At 39.8% G+C, this 18651-nt stretch overlaps 2 protein-coding genes and 1 non-coding gene across 5 annotated transcripts in view; all 3 read right to left on the bottom strand.

Annotated features, from left to right (window-relative positions):
- trim66 (tripartite motif containing 66) overlaps positions 1–5096 on the bottom strand; it is a 28974-nt gene extending 23878 nt beyond the window's left edge. Inside the window, exon 1 of the mRNA XM_049604515.1 lies at positions 5029–5096. The gene's annotated coding sequence lies outside the window, so the exon portion shown is untranslated. The remainder of the gene's footprint in view (positions 1–5028) is intronic.
- A 3201-nt stretch (positions 5097–8297) lies between these two features.
- dennd2b (DENN domain containing 2B) overlaps positions 8298–18651 on the bottom strand; it is a 74711-nt gene continuing 64357 nt past the window's right edge. For all 3 annotated transcript variants that reach the window (XM_049598136.1, XM_049598144.1, XM_049598127.1), the window contains exons 15-20: positions 17371–17548; positions 15323–15364; positions 14243–14354; positions 11005–11244; positions 10649–10735; positions 8298–8825 (exon numbers count right to left, since the gene is read on the bottom strand). In XM_049598136.1, coding sequence (XP_049454093.1) covers positions 8791–8825; positions 10649–10735; positions 11005–11244; positions 14243–14354; positions 15323–15364; positions 17371–17548 — 694 coding nt within the window. In that variant the 3' untranslated portion in view covers positions 8298–8790. The remainder of the gene's footprint in view (positions 8826–10648; positions 10736–11004; positions 11245–14242; positions 14355–15322; positions 15365–17370; positions 17549–18651) is intronic.
- Positions 12266–12337, bottom strand: trnae-uuc (transfer RNA glutamic acid (anticodon UUC)). The gene has a single exon. It is a non-coding gene; the product is annotated as a tRNA-Glu (tRNA).

Raw genomic sequence — 18651 nt, 5'->3', positions numbered from 1 at the left:
TAAGCGAGGCTGGCACTAGATACGCATGCCATCTCAAGAGATGTCACAATAATAGAAACCTGCGCAGTGATCCCTCCCTTGAAAGCACCCCCCATGTAACATCTATTAACACCGAAGTGATGAGATCACAGAGACAGAGGGATTATCTTCAACCACTCCTAAGTTATTATGCCATTTAACTATTTCTGTCCTCACACACCTTGCCCTCTGTTCTGCAAAGACATCCATCAGCGGGAGGGAAACGTCTTCACCTGCCTTACTATTATAAAATGCAAAAAAAATCTTTAAGAAAGTAATGTTGTTGAGAAAAAAATAACAAAATGATTTTTGTAGTCAGCTTCAGTTGTTGCACCTTCACACAGAAACAAACTCATCGTGCTGATCTTCTCATCTCGGGCCGCTTGAACAGCTTTAGCAGGTGGGATCTCACCATGAGCCTCCTGTCAAACGGTTAAAGAGTAGTTTTACTTTCTGTTTGCTGTGATATCACACCCTTACACACATCTCTGCTGTTAAAACTCTCTTAAAAACAACCCTTATTATTTACAGTGGTGGAAAAAAGTTTTCGGACCCCCCATGCATTTGTGAAATATTGCATTAAGAATCACTCTTAGGTCTTCAAGTGCAATTTCTTTTAGTACAGTCACAGCTAAAATAATAAATAAATCCTAAAAAAAAAACTTAAAATTGATTGGTTCCATAAAAATACATAAGAAATTTTGAGTATTGGGTCATTTTGGTACCAGTGATGAAGGTCGTTCTTTTTATTAAAAGACACAATTTTTGTTGCCAAGCTTTGTGTCTACATAAAGCCAGCACATTTGAAAGTTCTTCAGACACAAAAATGGCTAAAACACGGAACCTAATGCAGGAAACATGCCCGAAGATAAAGATTCTCAGCCAGGAAGGGTACAGCTGCCACCAGATAGCCAGGAAGTGCAGATGCAGTTCTTCAGCAGTTGGATACACTCTGCAGAAATACAGACGAACCAACAGCTTGGAAGACAAACCAAGATCTGGGCGTCCAAGGGTTTCTTCAGCAAGAAATGACCGCATCCTAATCCGCACGTGCAGGCAAAACCACCGAATGACATCACAGGAGCTTCAGCAGCAGTGGTCAAACCAAACTGGTGTCCAGTGTTCCACCCGCACTGTACGTGGCCGACTTTTAGATCATGGCTTAAGGTCCTACAAGGCTATCAAGAAGCCCCTGATCAATGAGAGACAGAGGTTAGCCCGGCGTCGTTGGGCCCAGGCACACAAGAACTGGACAGCCAGGAATTGGAAGAAGATTTTGTGGTCAGATGAGTCCAGTTTCCAGCTTTATCTTCCTCCTACTAATGTGAGGGTACGCAGAAGGCCAGGTGAAGCATTATCTCCAGCACGTACAGTACCTACTGTCAAGCATGGTGGAGGCAGTATCATGGTTTGGGGACGCATGAGTGCTGCTGGTGTTGGTCATCTCACTGTCTGTGATGGCACATTGAACTCTACCAAGTATTGTACCATTCTCGAAACCCACATGCTCCCTTCTGCGCGTGCACTGTTCCGTCGAGGTAAAAACTGGATGTTTCAACAAGATAATGCCCCTTGCCACACATCCAAGGCCAGCAGAACTTGGCTGCAGGAGCACAGTATCCAGGTCTTAGAGTGGCCAGCTCAATCCCCGGACATGAGACCCATTGAAAATCTGTGGTGGATTATCAAAAGGTCTGTTTCAAAGCATAAACCAAAGAATTTGGAAGAATTAAAAGCAGTAATTCAAGAAGAATGGGACAAGATTACCCCTCAACAGTGTGAAAGGCTCGTGGGAAACATGCCAGCCAGGATTAGAGCTCTACTACGTGCCAATGGCAGGACTACTAAATATTAATTTGATGATGTGATGGTTTATTTATTTTTTGTTCAGTTTTGAACACATTCTCTGTTATTTGTTGACTTTGATACCGACAATGTTGAGAACTGACATATTGAAACTGTCAAGAATTTAGTTTTGTTAGTTTTTCTTGTAAACAATAAACAAAAAAATATAATTTGTATTTGTTTGTATCTGTCTAATGCAGCCACACCTTTTGAAACACAAAAAAGATTTTTCCACAAATATTTCATGATAATATTTGAGATTGTGTAAAATTTTAAGGGTGTCCGAAAACTTTTTTCCACCACTGTACTTTATGATGCCTTTAATACATGTTTGGCCACTAGGAGGCAGAAGAGGAACAAAAAAGCTGACGGCTCTGACATATTATTGCTTTGTTAGGCTGTTGTGGCTAACTCACTTTGTTTCACAGACAGCACAGATGTAATTACTGTATGATGCTGGACAAGTAGCATACAGTGGGCTTGTCAGAGCTGGAAACAAGATTCAGTGTGTGAGCTGCAAATCCAAAACAATGAGCTAAAAGAGGCCAAAAAGATGAGTCATATTTGTCTGTTGGTCTGTCAGTAAGGGTGATGCCTTTTCAAGTACATGTAGTCATTTAATTCAGTATTAATATAAAACTATTAAAGGTGCCATATTGTAAAAAGTCAGATTTCTATGACTTTTTAAAATTAAAATCAGGCATCATAAATACTGCGAAAGTATGAAATCACTCAATCCACAGAGAAATGCACACAGTCCGCATTCAGAAACTGTGCCTTTAAACGAGCCGTCAGGACTTCTGTCAAGTTGTGATGTCACAACTATACAGACCGTTTTAAACTTAACCCTAAATATTCTAAATATCGTCCCTTTGAATTTTGTATTGGAATGTTTTGCACTGCACTTCACAGGAAGTAAACATGAACACAAATTGTTGCCTATCTGTGAAGATACACAGTGCTGGTACAGTCATTTCCCTCAGACCACACTGGGCTTTTTAGGGAGGGGTGCTTAAAGAGACAGGCGCCAAAATGGAGTGTTTCAGAAAGAGTCAGAAAAATGAAGTGAACATTACAGCATGTAAACATGTTCTAGTAGAAGCCTTAAATACAAGTAAAATGAACATAACGTGGAACATTTAAATAAAATGATATTGATTGTATTGATTACTGCAGTTTTAAATTACCCATTAAATTTCTCTTACAGTCGTACAGTAGAAAATGAAGGATTTAATGTTTATCTCAAGTTTATAAAAAATAAATAGACAAAATGTTCAATAACACCTTAGTGTATTTAAAATCTCATCTGCATAATCTAAAATTTTAAATAACTTAGTGCAATTTGTTCACCAGATTTTATGTGCAATATGCAGCAAAAGCCCAGCAGCTGTAGCTGAGGGCGCATACTCTTTAATGACCTCAACAGGAGTTGTGGTTGGATTTGAAGGCTGATTTTTATTTTTTTGGATGAATATCTGGAAATTTGGCAGCTTTAGGAAAAAAACCTTATTATATAGAATTAGTATTTCACCATATGGAACATTTAGAGGGCTTTTTTGTTGCTTTTCAAAAAAAATTAGTGGGTGGGGCTGTACTGCAAGAAAGTGGACAAGTATTTGTGATATCTTTGTTACGGTCATAATTTATATAAGTGTCTTAGTTGTTGTTTTGTAGCCGTCCTTTATACAGACTCTATTCTTCTTATTTAACTTTTTCGTCTTTTTACTGTTTTTATCATTGTTTATAATTCTTGATAGGCATTGCTGCTACTTATTGTTTTTATGGACTTTTTACATCACTTTACTGTGATTACTATTATAAACCTGTAGCCGTCTAGCCTATTGAATGTGAACTCAGGACACTTCTGTAAAAGAGCTCAATTTTCCCTGAACAAACAATGGTTTAAATGAAGTCAAGTCAGTTTTTTTTAATAGCATAAAATGACAAATTGTAAGTATGTTACAACCCTTTATTTAGAAAAGGACCCCCCCCCCACCCCCACCCCGCGAAAACTTTAATAAAATTGAATTCTGAAATTAAAAGGGACCTTTAACTTCAGCATCAGATGTTAATCTGATTTGTTGCAACTATCCAGTTTGTGATATCCTCCTGAGACCCTGTGTCTTCATATGAGGACATCCCATTTTGGGTTTACTTGACCTTATGCTTCATTCTACTTTAAACATAGTCTTGTTGTCCTCGTTCGTGGACACTTTTTGTGCCATCTGGTGGTCTACATGTAAAAAGAGTATGGCAGCCATCTCTGCCAAGTCAGTCTGCAGCCTATCCTGACACAAAAGTGGACAAGGCCCAAAACCTGATCACATTTTATGATTGCACTTGTTTATTTGTGATTAATAATGTTTGTAGTTTGATATGGCAACAAAGTTGACCAATTTTAGCAAAAATAACAAGCTAAGACACTGTTAAGTACTTGTGTGATGCCACTGGGACTTAATTATCAATGGCAATGTTTAGTTAAATAGCTAGGAGATATTTTTTACACTGAAGTCATGGGAACACCACCATTAAGTATGAACAGAGCAGCATAGTTTGGTGATTTATTCCTCACTGTATGAAGCTGTGGGAATTTGGGATTTTCCTTATGGCATGTTACACGTGTGGCTGCCTGCTCCATCTGTTCCTGAACGTGTCAATCTGACAGCACTTTATTAACGCGTCTTTGCTTAATAACAACAAGCCTGTCAGTCAAACTGCGGAGTGTCTGCCCCCGCATCCTCAGCAGCCTGCCTCTGCATTAGCAGCATCACCTCCAGCAGCAGCAGCAGCAGCAGCATCACTGAGCGTGATATTATTTTTTAGAAAGTGCGCATGAGATTCCGCCCCTATCACGGCACCATGGTGCAATCCACAAAACAACAAGAGGACAGCCCGCACACACAAAGTCAGCACGCGGACAGTTTGATGAGACAAAGCAAACACAAACTGTGTGTGTGTACACGTTAAATCCGCTCGCGAAGTGCGCAGCTCGTGCAAAGCATCCTGTCAAGGTAAACATCAGCGTGAGCGCGTGCGAGGATGTCAGAGTGGAAACGAGACTGTGTGCCGAGCAACTCAACTTGTGTCGGCCTGTCACTCATCGTCAGGTGTGCTGCAGCGTGTGTGTGTCCCGAGCGCGAGAGTGTTTTTGTTTTTGTTTGTTACCTTGACCCGTGCATCTCCGAGTGTCGCTCCCCCCATCGGATGTCGCTCTTTAGACCGGCCAAAATTTTAGAGATTTCCAAGTCTCGCAGTTAATCGTGAGACTTTATAATCGTTCTCATGCAATACTTCTGACGTTTCTCAAAGCTGTAGTGTGACACTTGGAAGGAAGGCTGGATTATTTTTGGAAAGTTTGACACAGTGGCATCATGGTAACATCACTGCAGGGAGAAGATGGAAGAAATATTCACATCGCATCCTATTCACATCAAATCTGAGTTACAATAACAGCAACATAATGTTTAAATACTCCTTTACAAGCAGAGTGAAATGTAATTAAATACAATTTTGACATACTACTTGTACTTTTTGAGTGTGTCCATGTTTATACCTCTACTCCATCACATTTCAGATGGATATATTGTACGTTTTCATTCCACTACTTTTATTTTACCCTTAAACTTACAGTTATATACATTTAATAGTGCTAAAAACAAAATACTATGATATTCTATCACAATGTAACACTGTGAAAGGAGCCATTCTGCATAGTGATTACTTTCTTTGTTACTTAAAGTACATTTTTCTAAGAATACTTCTATAATTTTACTCAAGTAACATTTTAAATGCAGGATTTTTATTTGTTCAGCTTAGTTTAGTGGTTAAGTCAATTCAATTTATAAGAGGACAGTGTGCAATCACATTAATTATTTAAGATGAATAAGAAAGAAACATGGTTGCACCAGATTTAGTGAAATGCTAATTTCCATCTGTCCCACACATAACAAGTAGAAGCAATAAATAAAAAATAAATGCAGGCTGCAGTAAATCCATGAGCCTTACATAATAAAAACAGTAAGTAAGCACACACTGCACAGGACAGAATACAATATGAAATGCACAATAACTACCTTATAAACCTATACAAACCGGTGCTGATGCCTTTTATAAGAGGCCTAAAAAACAGTAAGTGCACATTTCATGGTTGAAATACAATATGAAGTACAATTACTAGATTTTTTTTAGTGACTAAGCTTACAATTTCTCTGCCTTACACAATAAACATGGCAGGCACAGGCTGCACAACACCATATACAGTAAGAAATATGCAAAAAATACATTACACATGGCAAAGTTAGCAGCACATGTGCACTAACCTTGTAATGGAGTATTTTTAAAAGATGGTGTTTCTGCTTTTACTTCAGTAAATTATTTGAATTCTTCCACCACTATGTAAAAGTCAGGCACTAAAAATATTACCTGAGTTACCATGCACATGCATTATCAGTACTTTAAACATCACAGTAGTCAGGGAGCAGAATGGTCCCTATCAGTTATGTTATTATACACCGATCAGCCAAAACATCAAAACAAATAATCATCTTGTTACAGTGTAATGTTCTGCTGGGAGACCTTTGGTCCTGGCATTCATGTAGATGCTACTTGACGTGTTCCACCAACCCAAATGCCGTTGCAGACAAAGTAACCCCCCCTCTTGGCAACAGTGTTTGCCGGTGGCAGTAGCCCCCCCCCAGCTATGCACCATGACACACCACAGAAACTGCTCAGGAATGACCCGAGGAATGGGACACAGAGCTCAAGGTGTTGACCTGGCCTTCAAATACCCCAGATCCCAACCTGATCGAACATTTGAGGGACATGCTGGTACCCAAGAAATACCCCTGATCCATGGTGGGTCCTTCTTGGACCAGACTTGGCTCTGACCTGTCAAGGCATGGACACAGGACCTCTGGAGGGTGTCCTTTGGCGCCTGGCATCGGGCGTTAGCTTCAGGTCTTTTGAGTCTTGTGGGGTGTGAGGTGGGGTACAAGTACATCCCACAGATGTTTGATCAGATTGGGATCTGGGGAATTTGGAGGCCAGGTCAATGCCTTGAGCTCTTTGTCTTGTTCTTCTTTTGTGTTTTTGTTTTGTGTCTCCTTGTTCGTTTGTGTCTTATTGAAATAATTTTGTTTCCCTTTGGGCTAATTTCTTGTCATTCATTTTCATATTTGGGGTCATTTTGTGTTATTTTGAAGTAATTTTTTTTGTCTTTTTTGGTCGTTTTATGTCCCTTTGTAGCCATTTTGTGTCTTCTTGTGGTTGTTTCCCTATTTATGCAGTTATTTTGTCTCTTTCAACTTCTTTTGCATCTTTCTCTGGTCATCTTAGTCTCATCGTGGTCAGTAAGTGTTTATTTGAATTACATTTTGCAAGGGGGCCCCTGACACTATTAATTATATAATTAATATCTTTCATATTTCAATATTGTTTTCAAACAACAGCAACAACATAAAATCTATAACTTCTATAGTAACATCAAATCACAGGATATTTGAAATCAGTCAAGCATACAATTAAAGTACAAAATACCACCATGTAAAATTATTTTTAAGAAAGTATTAAATACATTTTCTAAGCATATTAAAATGGAAGCAATAAATACACTCAGGTAACATTACTCACTCTTTGTCGCCTCGGTGTTACATCATTGATGCATTAACCTGAAATAAGTCTTTAATGCAGCATGTGGTCCATTATCACCACCAGATGATGAGTCACAGTGCGTTTATCTATTCTTAATATGCAAAGCCTTCAGATAAATGTAGTGTAGTACAAAATCTTCTTATGAAATGTAGAGGTGAAATTACAGCGTTTCATAAAAAGAAAATAAAGTACCTTGAAATGTGACATGACTATAATAAACTTTTCTACCCTGTAAACTAAAAAAAACAGATGTACAGTCGATGTTCAGCTCAATCCCAAACAGAGAACACAGTTATTTCACATCAAATGTCATACTTAATTGCTATACAGGACACAAGCGGAGGCAAAGTAATATGGCGGCTGGAATCCACAGTGAGCCTCTCAGTTAGGAGAGCTAATAACAGCATGGCAGTGACAGCCACCAGAGTGATGAGCAGAGACGTAATAAGGTTACCAGCAGCATGTGGTAGCTGGTGCTAGACTAACTGTGCCTTTTGGGATCTTACCAGCTTCTCCTAATGCATAGCTTTGGGGGAAGCTGTCATTGAGATGTCGGATGTAAAAAGAGGTGATTTTTATATCATCTGGCCAACTGTGAATTACATGTTTCTGATTCAAAAGGCAATCTGTTCACTTTAGGCCTTGTTTTTGAGAGTAATAAAAGCTGTGGAGTGCATCTGTGTTGTTGTTATTGATAACTGCCCTTTATGTTTGATATGAATGGAAAAGTGCCACTTTTTGTGTGTAAGAAAAGTAAGAATATAAACTCAACACTGCACACTGAAGCATTTTAACTACATTTTTTAATAAAAGATTGCAAAAGACTCTTTGAAGAGTTACAATCATTTTCTTCATTGTCTTGATGCATGTACAGTTTTCGAATAGGTTTTACACTCCTTAAACAGAGGACAACACTGTGGTGAAATAATGCAAAAAGAAAACATATGAACTGTACATCTATGCCCATGTCAGGTCACACTCACTCACACATTCTGATAACACTCTCCACAAGCACACCTGGACATCAGTGGTTACTCTACGGCTCACTCGCTGTGTACCGTCCTGCTATCGCTATCTCGTAAGGTACTATAAACATACACTGAAGAGTATCACAGCCAGCTTACAGTGAAATAGTATGTACATGTTTTACATACAAAAGGTTGACAAAAGTTTTTTATTTAAAAAAAAAAGGTGAGAATCATCATTACGCAGAGACTTGAGACATCAGGTCTTCAGTTTGTTGTACTGTACGACTGAAAACAGGAGGATGGTTTCCTCTCAGTTCTTTTTGTGGAGGAACTTCATTTTACTTCCTGAAAACAATCAGAACAAGTCCATTAAATCATGTGAATGCATTAACATCTGAGACGTTAAATTTAATTCAGGTTATTATACAATATATGGGGATTAAACCAGGATGAGATTAAGGGAGGTCTGGTGTGATTTAACCCTGATTCATCTGTGTGCAGTGTGTGTAGACATTTGAGTATCTGCTCAACTGTGTGGTTTCCTGATAACATTCTTAAATATCTCCACCAGACATGTTCAATGAAAAATGATACTCATAAATCTAAACTACGTAAAATCCTGCTTGTATGTAGCTTTACACGCCTCATAGCTGTAGCTGGTAACATTTATGAAAAAAGATTTTGTCATATTTGCTCAAACTGTCACTTTATCCACACAGCAGTGCATGAAACAGATAAGCTGTTAAAAAAAAAAACAAAAAAAAACCAAGGTGCTGTAATGGCATTATCACATGTAAATGGCCAATCAGAGCCAAGGAGTCTGAGTCATAGCTGTCAACAGAACGCGACAGAGATGAGATTTTTCTGAAGGCTGACGTGGAAATTAGTGTCGGTGTCCCCATCAAAAAGCCAACGGGAGTTTTGTTTTTTCAAACAAAAGTTTATGATACTTTCACGATATGTTCATAATTAAACACAACTTTTAAGATTTTTGAAGCATAAATGCAATTGCCAGAAATAGAAAGCTAACATTAGGCTATAATCGAACTACACTACGGCTGCATGACTTACGATGCCACCCCAATGAGGCTGAAAAGCTGTCTTTGACGTGACTACGTCCTGTATTTAGCAACCACCTTTTCTGAGACAACTAAAGGCCTCAAACTTCATGAGTGGGGTATTTACTGACGTATTTTACGTCATAGATCAAAACATGAAAGTCTCATAAGCTTTTGTTAACGACAGACCATATTTCAAGCATTAAACAAAAAAAAAACACTGACTTGAAAATGAGGAGACAGTGAGTGCTAAAATGCTAACTCATTTCTACCTTTAAGGACTCATTCCTGCAAAACTGTATCATGTCACATCACTGCTTGAGAACTGCGGTAAAACTGTCAAATAGGCAGCACTGCTCCAATATGAATCAAGATTTTGTTGCTGCATTTGCCTAATTCTTGTCTCAAATGTCTTTAGAAACATGTTTTAGTGTACTGTTTAGCTGTAATATGAGAAAGCTAAAAACGGCTATTTTCAACATGGTGGCTGGGCAACAAACATTCTCATTTTACAGCTAAACAGTACACTAAAATATGTTTCTAGTCCTCTTCAGTGCTGCCTAGTTTGACAGTTTGACCGCAGTTGATTTTTTTTTTACAGACTATCTGTCTCATATAATACTTTGTGGATGTAATACGTTTCAACAAATATGAAGAAAAAAGCTTATCTTCATAAAACATATCAACTGTAGCTTTAAACTAAGATTTCAGACGAGCAGAGAAACTTTCCTCCTTCAGCAGATGCGTGTGAAACTGCACATAGATTATTCTGCACAATGAAGCTCAAAGATCCAAGTAACAACTGGCAAAACACATTTGACTTTATTCTGAACTACTGACAGACTTTCCGTAATGATTACATAATACTAGTTACTGATGAGTTAAACTTTTAAACAGAGCAAATGAATAGCAGACACTGAAAGTTGGGAAAGTTGTTTTGTAGCTCCTTTTGGCAAGAAAACAGCACTAATAAAGAGTCGTGTGCGATCCAGTATTTAAAGTGTGAGAGTTTTCAACAAAGTTAGAGAGGAATTATTTGAACATCCTGATTTTAAAACTGCTTAAACTTCTGCAGTATGAATTTAGCCTCATGTCTACTGCAGGACTCACCAAGGCCTCGCAGAAACTTGTTGACTCCACTCTGCTCCGTGTCTGGCAGCTCCTCCAGATACTGATCCACCCTCTGCTCAAACAGACCTGTCAGCAGGACAATGCAAGAGAAAAAAACCCCAGAAAGAAATAAGTTATGAGACATCTCTGTATTCCAGGAAGTTACAAAAACTTGTGACTGCCAAGGAGCAGACAAATGTGGTGAGGGAGTGTGCTGATGATAACTTTCAGCCACTAGAGATCAGTGTTACTGCAGTGCCCTCTCCTGCACAGTGAGTAAAGCAGTCAGCACAGGGGTGGAAACCCTCAGAGAAAAGTCTACACACATGGAAACAACTCGGAGAAGGACAGCCTACCTTTTGCCCGGGTCTTCCTCAGTTCCCGATCTTGAATGAACCCTGCAAACATCTGAGACTCCATGAAGACACCCAGGAAACGACGGATGCTTTTCGACGCCACGGACTTGCGGAAGGCCTCTCTTTGGAAAATGCGCTCTCCACGCTCATTCTGAGTGATAAACAGGGAGTAATGGCCGATGGTCTCCAGGAAGAAGCGGATAAAGGCCTCTGACACCAGGCTGTTCAGGGAGTTATACTCTGTGGGCACAAAGGAAAAGGGATTTATAACAGTGCTTGGATCAGTTATTCATAATAGAATAACACAACAGATATGTCACACGCAGTACGGCATGCTGACATTTTCCAAGAAAACAGATAGTTCTCAAAGTCCGAAGTACAGATTGAAGTAGAATACATGGTTTGGCTCGACGCCTGCACCAACACAAGTAATAAAAAATGCCCACAGCTGTTGTTAACTGTGTGGAGATTCAGGGACGTATCCCATCATACCCATGCAACCACAAAATAAGAAATAATAATAATGTGGTTGCCTCTTTATTACAACGATTCCTCTTACACTGGTGTTGTCAGAGTATGTCAGAAGTATGGAGCTAGAAGAGTAGTGGAAAATCTGAGCAAGTTCAGAGAGAGGGAGGCCTTCATGGCTCGAGAAAAGACTCATTAAAGAGTCATTAGAGGACAATTTCAACATGACTGGGGTTTTTTCTTATTTTCTGCATTCCCCTGCTGTTTTACATTATTGTTGCCATTTGTTATTTCCCTCTCACGTTAGTTGTTTTGTACAGTAAATGTTAGGTGCTCAGGCCAGCTCGTAGGCCTGTCACACTAAATACTCTAAATATCACAAGATGCTTAAAGATGAGACAATTGTGTGTAGTCGTATTGTTATGTAAAGTCAAGCTTAAACATCCATTTAATCTCACAGACTGTCGCTTACACAAGCTTTAGTTTGCACATCAGTGTGAACAGGTTGTGATTGACACGCGGCAGATGCACAGCATTTGCCGTGGGTTTTATTTTGGAGAAGAATGTGGGAAGCAGAGACAGAGAGTCTGTCCCGTGTAGGCTGATTAATGCAGCGATATAAAACAGCACACTTGTCTTTGAAAGAGCGAGATCACATTTTCTTTGTCTCTTGAATGTCCGGGTTGTGGTTTTTATATGCTCTGTGAAGCAGTTTGTAACTGTTCTTTGGAAATGTGCTTCACAAATAACCCCTAATATTGTTCCCTGGGGTTGTACCCTCACAAAATCTTTGTTCCCACACCGGGAGTTGAACCCGGGCCGCCTGGGTGAAAACCAGGAATCCTAACCGCTAGACCATATGGGACATACATACAACTTAGCAGGCAAAGATACAAAACACAACTATACCCATCTTATTTTGAGAAGATAGGAACTTACATATAGTGTGTTTGACTGTTAATGATATTTTCTTCATATAATTGTACAACATAATTGAACCCTCTGTGGCAACAAATAAAAGTACACATAATATGCCACCAGGGTGAAAACTATGGGAGTAAAGCCTGTCATTGGCTGCTGATAAGATAAGGAAGCGGTAACACACCTGCTGCGTGTAACTTTTGAGATCAAACACACTGCCAGATTGCATAGCCAGACCTATCGCCACACTTCGTTTTAGGGCTGTGCCTGGAATAACAACTTCTGAGGCAGCAACCTTCACATTAAAACATTTTTTAATGTCTTTTAATCTTTTGCAGCCATTTAGCCACTTTTAATGAAGACTTCAGCCACAAAATGAAATTTGTAATTAAGTAAGTCGCTTTCACAGCTTCATGCTTTCACAGAAAAAAGGTGAACATATTGATTTATTGATTGGGGACCACGTTTAACGACAGCAAAACTATATCAACACATCCAGGTGCAAACTCTCACACAACCCCTGCAGCATAATGCAAGTCTCATTTATCCAGTCGTATGCTCACTACTTCCCAAACACATGCATTTTTGCTCAAACCTTACAATTTTTTGTAAGATATTTTTTGGGCATTTTTTACCTTTAATAGACAGGACAGTCAAGTGTGCAAGGGGGAGAGAGAGGGGGGATGACATGCAGCAAAACACCACACCCCTGCACATGGGAAATCTGCTCTACCACTAAGCCACCGACGCCCCGCTCAAACCTTACAACTGACAAATGAACTGAAAGTAAAAATGATCTAAGCTCTCAGACCCCAACACTACTTTTTTTAAATGCATGTGTTTGGGAAGTACTGAGCATATGACTGGATTAATGAGACTTGGATTATACTGCACGAGTCGAGTGAGAGTTTGTAAACAGATGTTTTGATATAAATCATATCAAATCAACTTTATTTATATAGCACATTTAAAAACAACCACAGCTGACCAAAGTGTTGTACACATGAATGACACACAAATATATAGCAATATCGAAATTAGACAAATATAAAACAGAATAAAACCGGTAAGACCAAACCAAAGACCATTAAAACATGCACCTATTAAGATTTGTCTTTAAAGTGTCAGTGGAGGGGAGCATTTGATTGACAGCCGAAGGCTATTCCAAAGCTTTGGAGCAGGCACAATCTCCCTTACCCACCAGCTTTGATCGCAGGACAGTTTTAAGACATTGTTCTGAGGTTCTAAGAGGTTGGGAGTTGGGGTAGGAGCAGAGAAGTTCAGCAATATACTTATAGTTTTGTTGTTGTTAAACGTGGTCCCAAGTCAATCAATAAATCAATATGTCTGCCATTTTTTTCCGCCAACGCATGCACGAAAAACTGTTTCCTTCACAAACCCAAGGTAACACAGCATGACTTACTGATTTATAACTGGTCACTCTGTGGGTGAAGTATTCCTTCAATGGCACTGACACAATTTCCCTCCCGACACTATTTTGTAAGAGCCTCATTGCTGCATACTGGGCTCAGCACTGCCAGAGACGATTGTGACTAGTTTAAAGAAACAACCCAGCAGAGCATACTTTTCCCATAGTGCGTAATAGTAGTGGGTTCAGCCAGATGATTCTCCAGGGCTGGCACCACACAGTACCACTCATCAACAGAAACACCACATTATATCACCTTTAAGGTGAGTCTCTGTGACTCACTGTCATGAGAGTCTTTACAGAAGACGTCAGAGTTTCACAGAGACTTGGACTGAACATGTTGTGCCACAGAAACTGCGGCTCTAATTAGCAGGGAAAACATCTGTTTTGGTTGGAAGTGATGATTTGTCACTTATTCACCTTCGTCTGACTCGCTGTCAGAGTCCTGATTGATGATGTCATTCCTCTGCTCCAGAGCTTGCTCAAGAGCTGCCTGAAGTTTCCGCGGCAACAGCGAGGCCTCATCGTCCATCTGTAAACACGAGAAAACACTGCAGTCACCAGTGATAAACAACAGTGTTTGGAGAATCAGTTTCAAAGGCTCAGACTTACAACAGAGAACCGCATGTTTTACATCCCTGTGTAAAGCGAAACAGTGTAACGTTTGGAAGAAGAAATAACACAAAAGCTGAATTCATGAGCAATAAAATACTCACTCACTTAGCTCAATGATTTTGGGATTTTGCTGCTTTAGCCTTACTTGGTCTAATATGATGAGTAACCTACGATGGCTAATGTTTGCTAGCTTTAGTTAAACACTTACTATAGAAACCGCTGCTGTGTAACATACTACACATTACAGTTTGCTGACTTTTTGCTACGGTTACACTACATTTTAGCATGTCAGAGGTTTTAGTGGTTTCATCACAAAAATAAAATGAGAATTACACACACACATACTTCCCCAAGACATATTTATTTTAGCGTGGTGCCCTTCTACAATTGCCTTTATGCTGATTCATTCATTATCCGTAACCGCTTATTCTGGTTCAGGGTCACAGGGTACCCCACTGACATTGGGCAAGAGGCAGAGTACACTCTGGACAGACTGCAGGACTATAACAGGGCTCACACATTGAAACAGGCAACCATTCATGCGTACATTCACTCCTACGGGCAATTTGGAGTCACCAATTAACCTAATGTGCGTCTTTGGACTGTGGGAAACACCCAGAGAACCTGGAGAAAACCAACACTGAAAGGGGGAGAACATGCAACTCCACACAGCCAGCTAGTGGTATTTTGAACCCAGAACCCTCTTGCTATGAGGTGACAGTGCTAACCAGTATACCACCATGTCACCCAGCTTTATGATGATGCCTTTTTTTTAATTTCCCTGCATGTTTGCTCTTATGAAATAGATGGATGAAAAGCAGTGCCCACTGTTCAGCTAAAATTACACAGTCTCGCTTTGTCAATTTTTTCATTTCATAGACTAACCTGTCGGATGAATCGGTCAGTTCCCAGGTCGACCATCAAAGCCTGAGAAAAGGAAAAGAGGAGCAAATTATTCATCAGAGGTCATTAAAAACTTTATTTTATCTGCTACTAGTAGAAGTGTATATTCCTCCTACAGTGAACACGTACATTTGCTCTTGAAAAAACACACTCTGTAAAATATATAACCTTCAAAGAAGCTACAGCACAATGAATTCAGATATAAAACACATTTCTTAAAGAAGGTTTTTTTTAGAAATGTTTTCATGAGTCAATCAGCAACAGGAAGAGAAATGTAAACAGACAGCAGATGCTGTTGACATGTTGTTTACTGTGACTGACATTGTCTTATCACACATATTTCCTCACAGGCTGACAGGTGTATGTGGAGACGGTGCCGATTTAAACAAATCTTTAACAATTTTCAGCAGCAAACCAGGTGTGAACCTAACACCTGTATAACTGATTAAGACAACGCTTCAGTGGGCTTCTTCAGCCAAAATATTCATTGTGAGACACAATTAGAAAGCGATCAGAGAGAGAGAGAGATCTTTGGCTGGTGCCGCCCTGATACAGACTCTGTACTGACTGCCTGTTACTACTTCAGGTCACTTGCTGTGTATCAGTGTGAATACTGCCACCTACATGTTCAGTATAAATAAAAATAATGTATTAAGTTTTTTTCAAAAAACACTTAATAGATTTGTGAGAAGACTTGACTTTCAATCTAGATCTTTTCAGGTAAAAAAAAAGTAGCTTGATGAACAAGAATACAGCAGATTCTTTTAGAGAATTTGTTTCATTGTAGGGCTGCAACTAACCATTATTTTCATTCATGGTCTGTAAAATCATGTCAAATGTTGATCACAAGATCCCAAAACCCTTTATGACTTTTTTTAAATGTCTTGTATTACCTAATGCAACAGTCTAGAACCCAATGATAGTCATGTAGCTATATATATTTGTTTTTTAAAAAAAAATATGTTTATGTTTATGTAAACAATGGATGAAATGACGATGTGTAATGTGAGGGCGTTGACTGTACTGATTGAACTGTAAAGTATCTAATTCACCAGATCCATTCAGCTTGACAGCCTTTTTCATGAGTTGATATAAAGATGGAGGACATGACAACTCCCCAAAAGTGAAGCCAAAACATCTCCATCGCCCCCTAGTGGCTGGCTGCAGTACAGGTTATAAACCCCACCCCTTCCATGTTTGCGGATGGGACAAGAGCCAAACTAAAAGATCAAAGTACACATCAGAATAAATTTTTCCCAAAGATTGTGTCTGTCATTTTAGACAGTTCTAATCATTCTGCTGTATGTTCAAGTGGCTGTTTTCAAATGGGTTTGGTTATAACTATTCATTCGACACTATAAAGAGGGGGTTTGATGTCATGATTGACAGCTGCTAGAGCCAATCAGTGTGTTCATGACCAGAGGCATTGCTTGCTATTGTTTAGAAGGGTGTATGGGTGGCAACTCAATATCACTGCTGTGCAGACTCTGGCTCCAAATGATGTCACCTGGCAAGATGCCAGAGGCTGTATCTGGGATATTTTGGCATCATTTTTGTATAGTGTAAATAAATACAGTCTACGGTTGTCAACATAAGGTGATAATATGTCAGTGTTGTGTTTACAGCTTGTTCCACTGCCCCCAAGTGGCCAAAAAAATTTATGCACCTTTAAGTTGTTCTGGTCGGAAAGGTGCAGTCTAAAAATATTTTGAATCCTGTCCTGTGTTTGGAAGTCACCTGGCTGTTTCCCTGATATAATACGACTAGAGGAGGAGGAGGTTAAACAGACGCACCAACAGTCGGCCAGTTTCTAATGGAATTACTCTGAATCTGGATTGTTGTAATTTATCAGCCAAGACACTAATATCCACTTTTCCAAGAAACAGGCTTCAATCAGAGAAAGATAAGAACAAAGAGAGACAGAACAATCAGGGACATATGAAGAATGCAGGAGACATCTGTCTGAAATATAACACTGCGTCTGTAAAAGAAACTGCGGGGAGGCAGACACTCTGAGGCGATGCACTCACCTCTTCAACAGGCAGCTCCTTGAGCTTCGGCAAGGAGCTGGACAACAGCCCCACCAGGAAGGGAGTGGGACAGCAAACAATATCCAACATGGACCCCGGCAGCACAGGGATGAAGGTGTGTTGCCATGAGAAGGGGTAGAGCAGCGCCACCACTGCGTGCATGCAGCTGGACAGGGTACTGATGATGATGATGATGATGATGATGATGGTAGGAGAGAGAGAAAAAAAGACACACCATCAATCACCTCAACACCCTGCAGAGGCCACACCAGAGTAAACTGAACATGGTCAAAACAGGACAGATGTTTCACTAGATAATGAAAAACTTTTTTTTTCACAGACTGAAAGGGGAGTGTTGGTTTGTATGGCAACAACATTTTCCCAAAAGTACTGCTGCAGTCATGAACTTTTGTAGCTGTAAAGGGAAAAGAATCCTTCAACGTGTTCAAATCACTGAACTACAAGAGTACAAACAGTGTATTTCTATCACTAATCTCTCTTCTCAGGTTAAATGACTACTTGATCCTCTTTTCCTTGAAACAGTTACGTTTATATGAGGCATAACAGCACAGCTTACGCACTCTGGCTTTGACACTTTGTTCTTCCCGCAACCCATCTGAGGGACAGCATTATCCAGCAGGCTGCTCTAACACTCTGACAAAGACTTCTCTAAAAGACCTCACATTTCAACAACTTCCAGACAAATGAACGCCTTAATCTCTTGCACGTCTCCCTCTTAGAGTTTAACACTGTCTACTGTTCGACAAACCACACCACAGAAGGGTGAGTGCAATAAAATGCATTATTGTGACATTACTGTACTCTGTCTGCAGGGCTGGCGTGACTCTGACATGTTGCTATAGTTAAGCTGGAAGCTTGTTGACGCAATACCAAAAAGCACCAATTCGGTTTAACTCCGACAGCTGTGGTATAAAATGGAGATCACAAATAGCAGCCCGCCTTTCTCACGATCCGTCGCTTGTTGACAGTGGCTGACCCTCCTCCCCCCCTGTCCTCTACATACTGTCCAGTCCATGTACACAAAGGGAGTGAAAATAAACTGTGGGTCCAATCATACACACAAACACACACAGAGAAGCACTAAATCAGTATGGATCAAGAACAAGACCAGGGATCAAACATGGTATGCAAACGCACCCCACTTGAGATATATACACTTTTAATGAGGAATGTTTTCCGTGGTCGCTGTCATCAACAGCAGACAGAACATCCGAGTAAACAGAAGTTACTCCCTTTTATGTGACCTCATTCACACTGAGT

The sequence above is a fragment of the Epinephelus fuscoguttatus genome, linkage group LG2, assembly GCF_011397635.1.
Source record: "Epinephelus fuscoguttatus linkage group LG2, E.fuscoguttatus.final_Chr_v1".
NCBI lineage: Eukaryota > Metazoa > Chordata > Actinopteri > Perciformes > Serranidae > Epinephelus > Epinephelus fuscoguttatus.
This window is presented reverse-complemented; position numbering and strand designations above follow the sequence as displayed.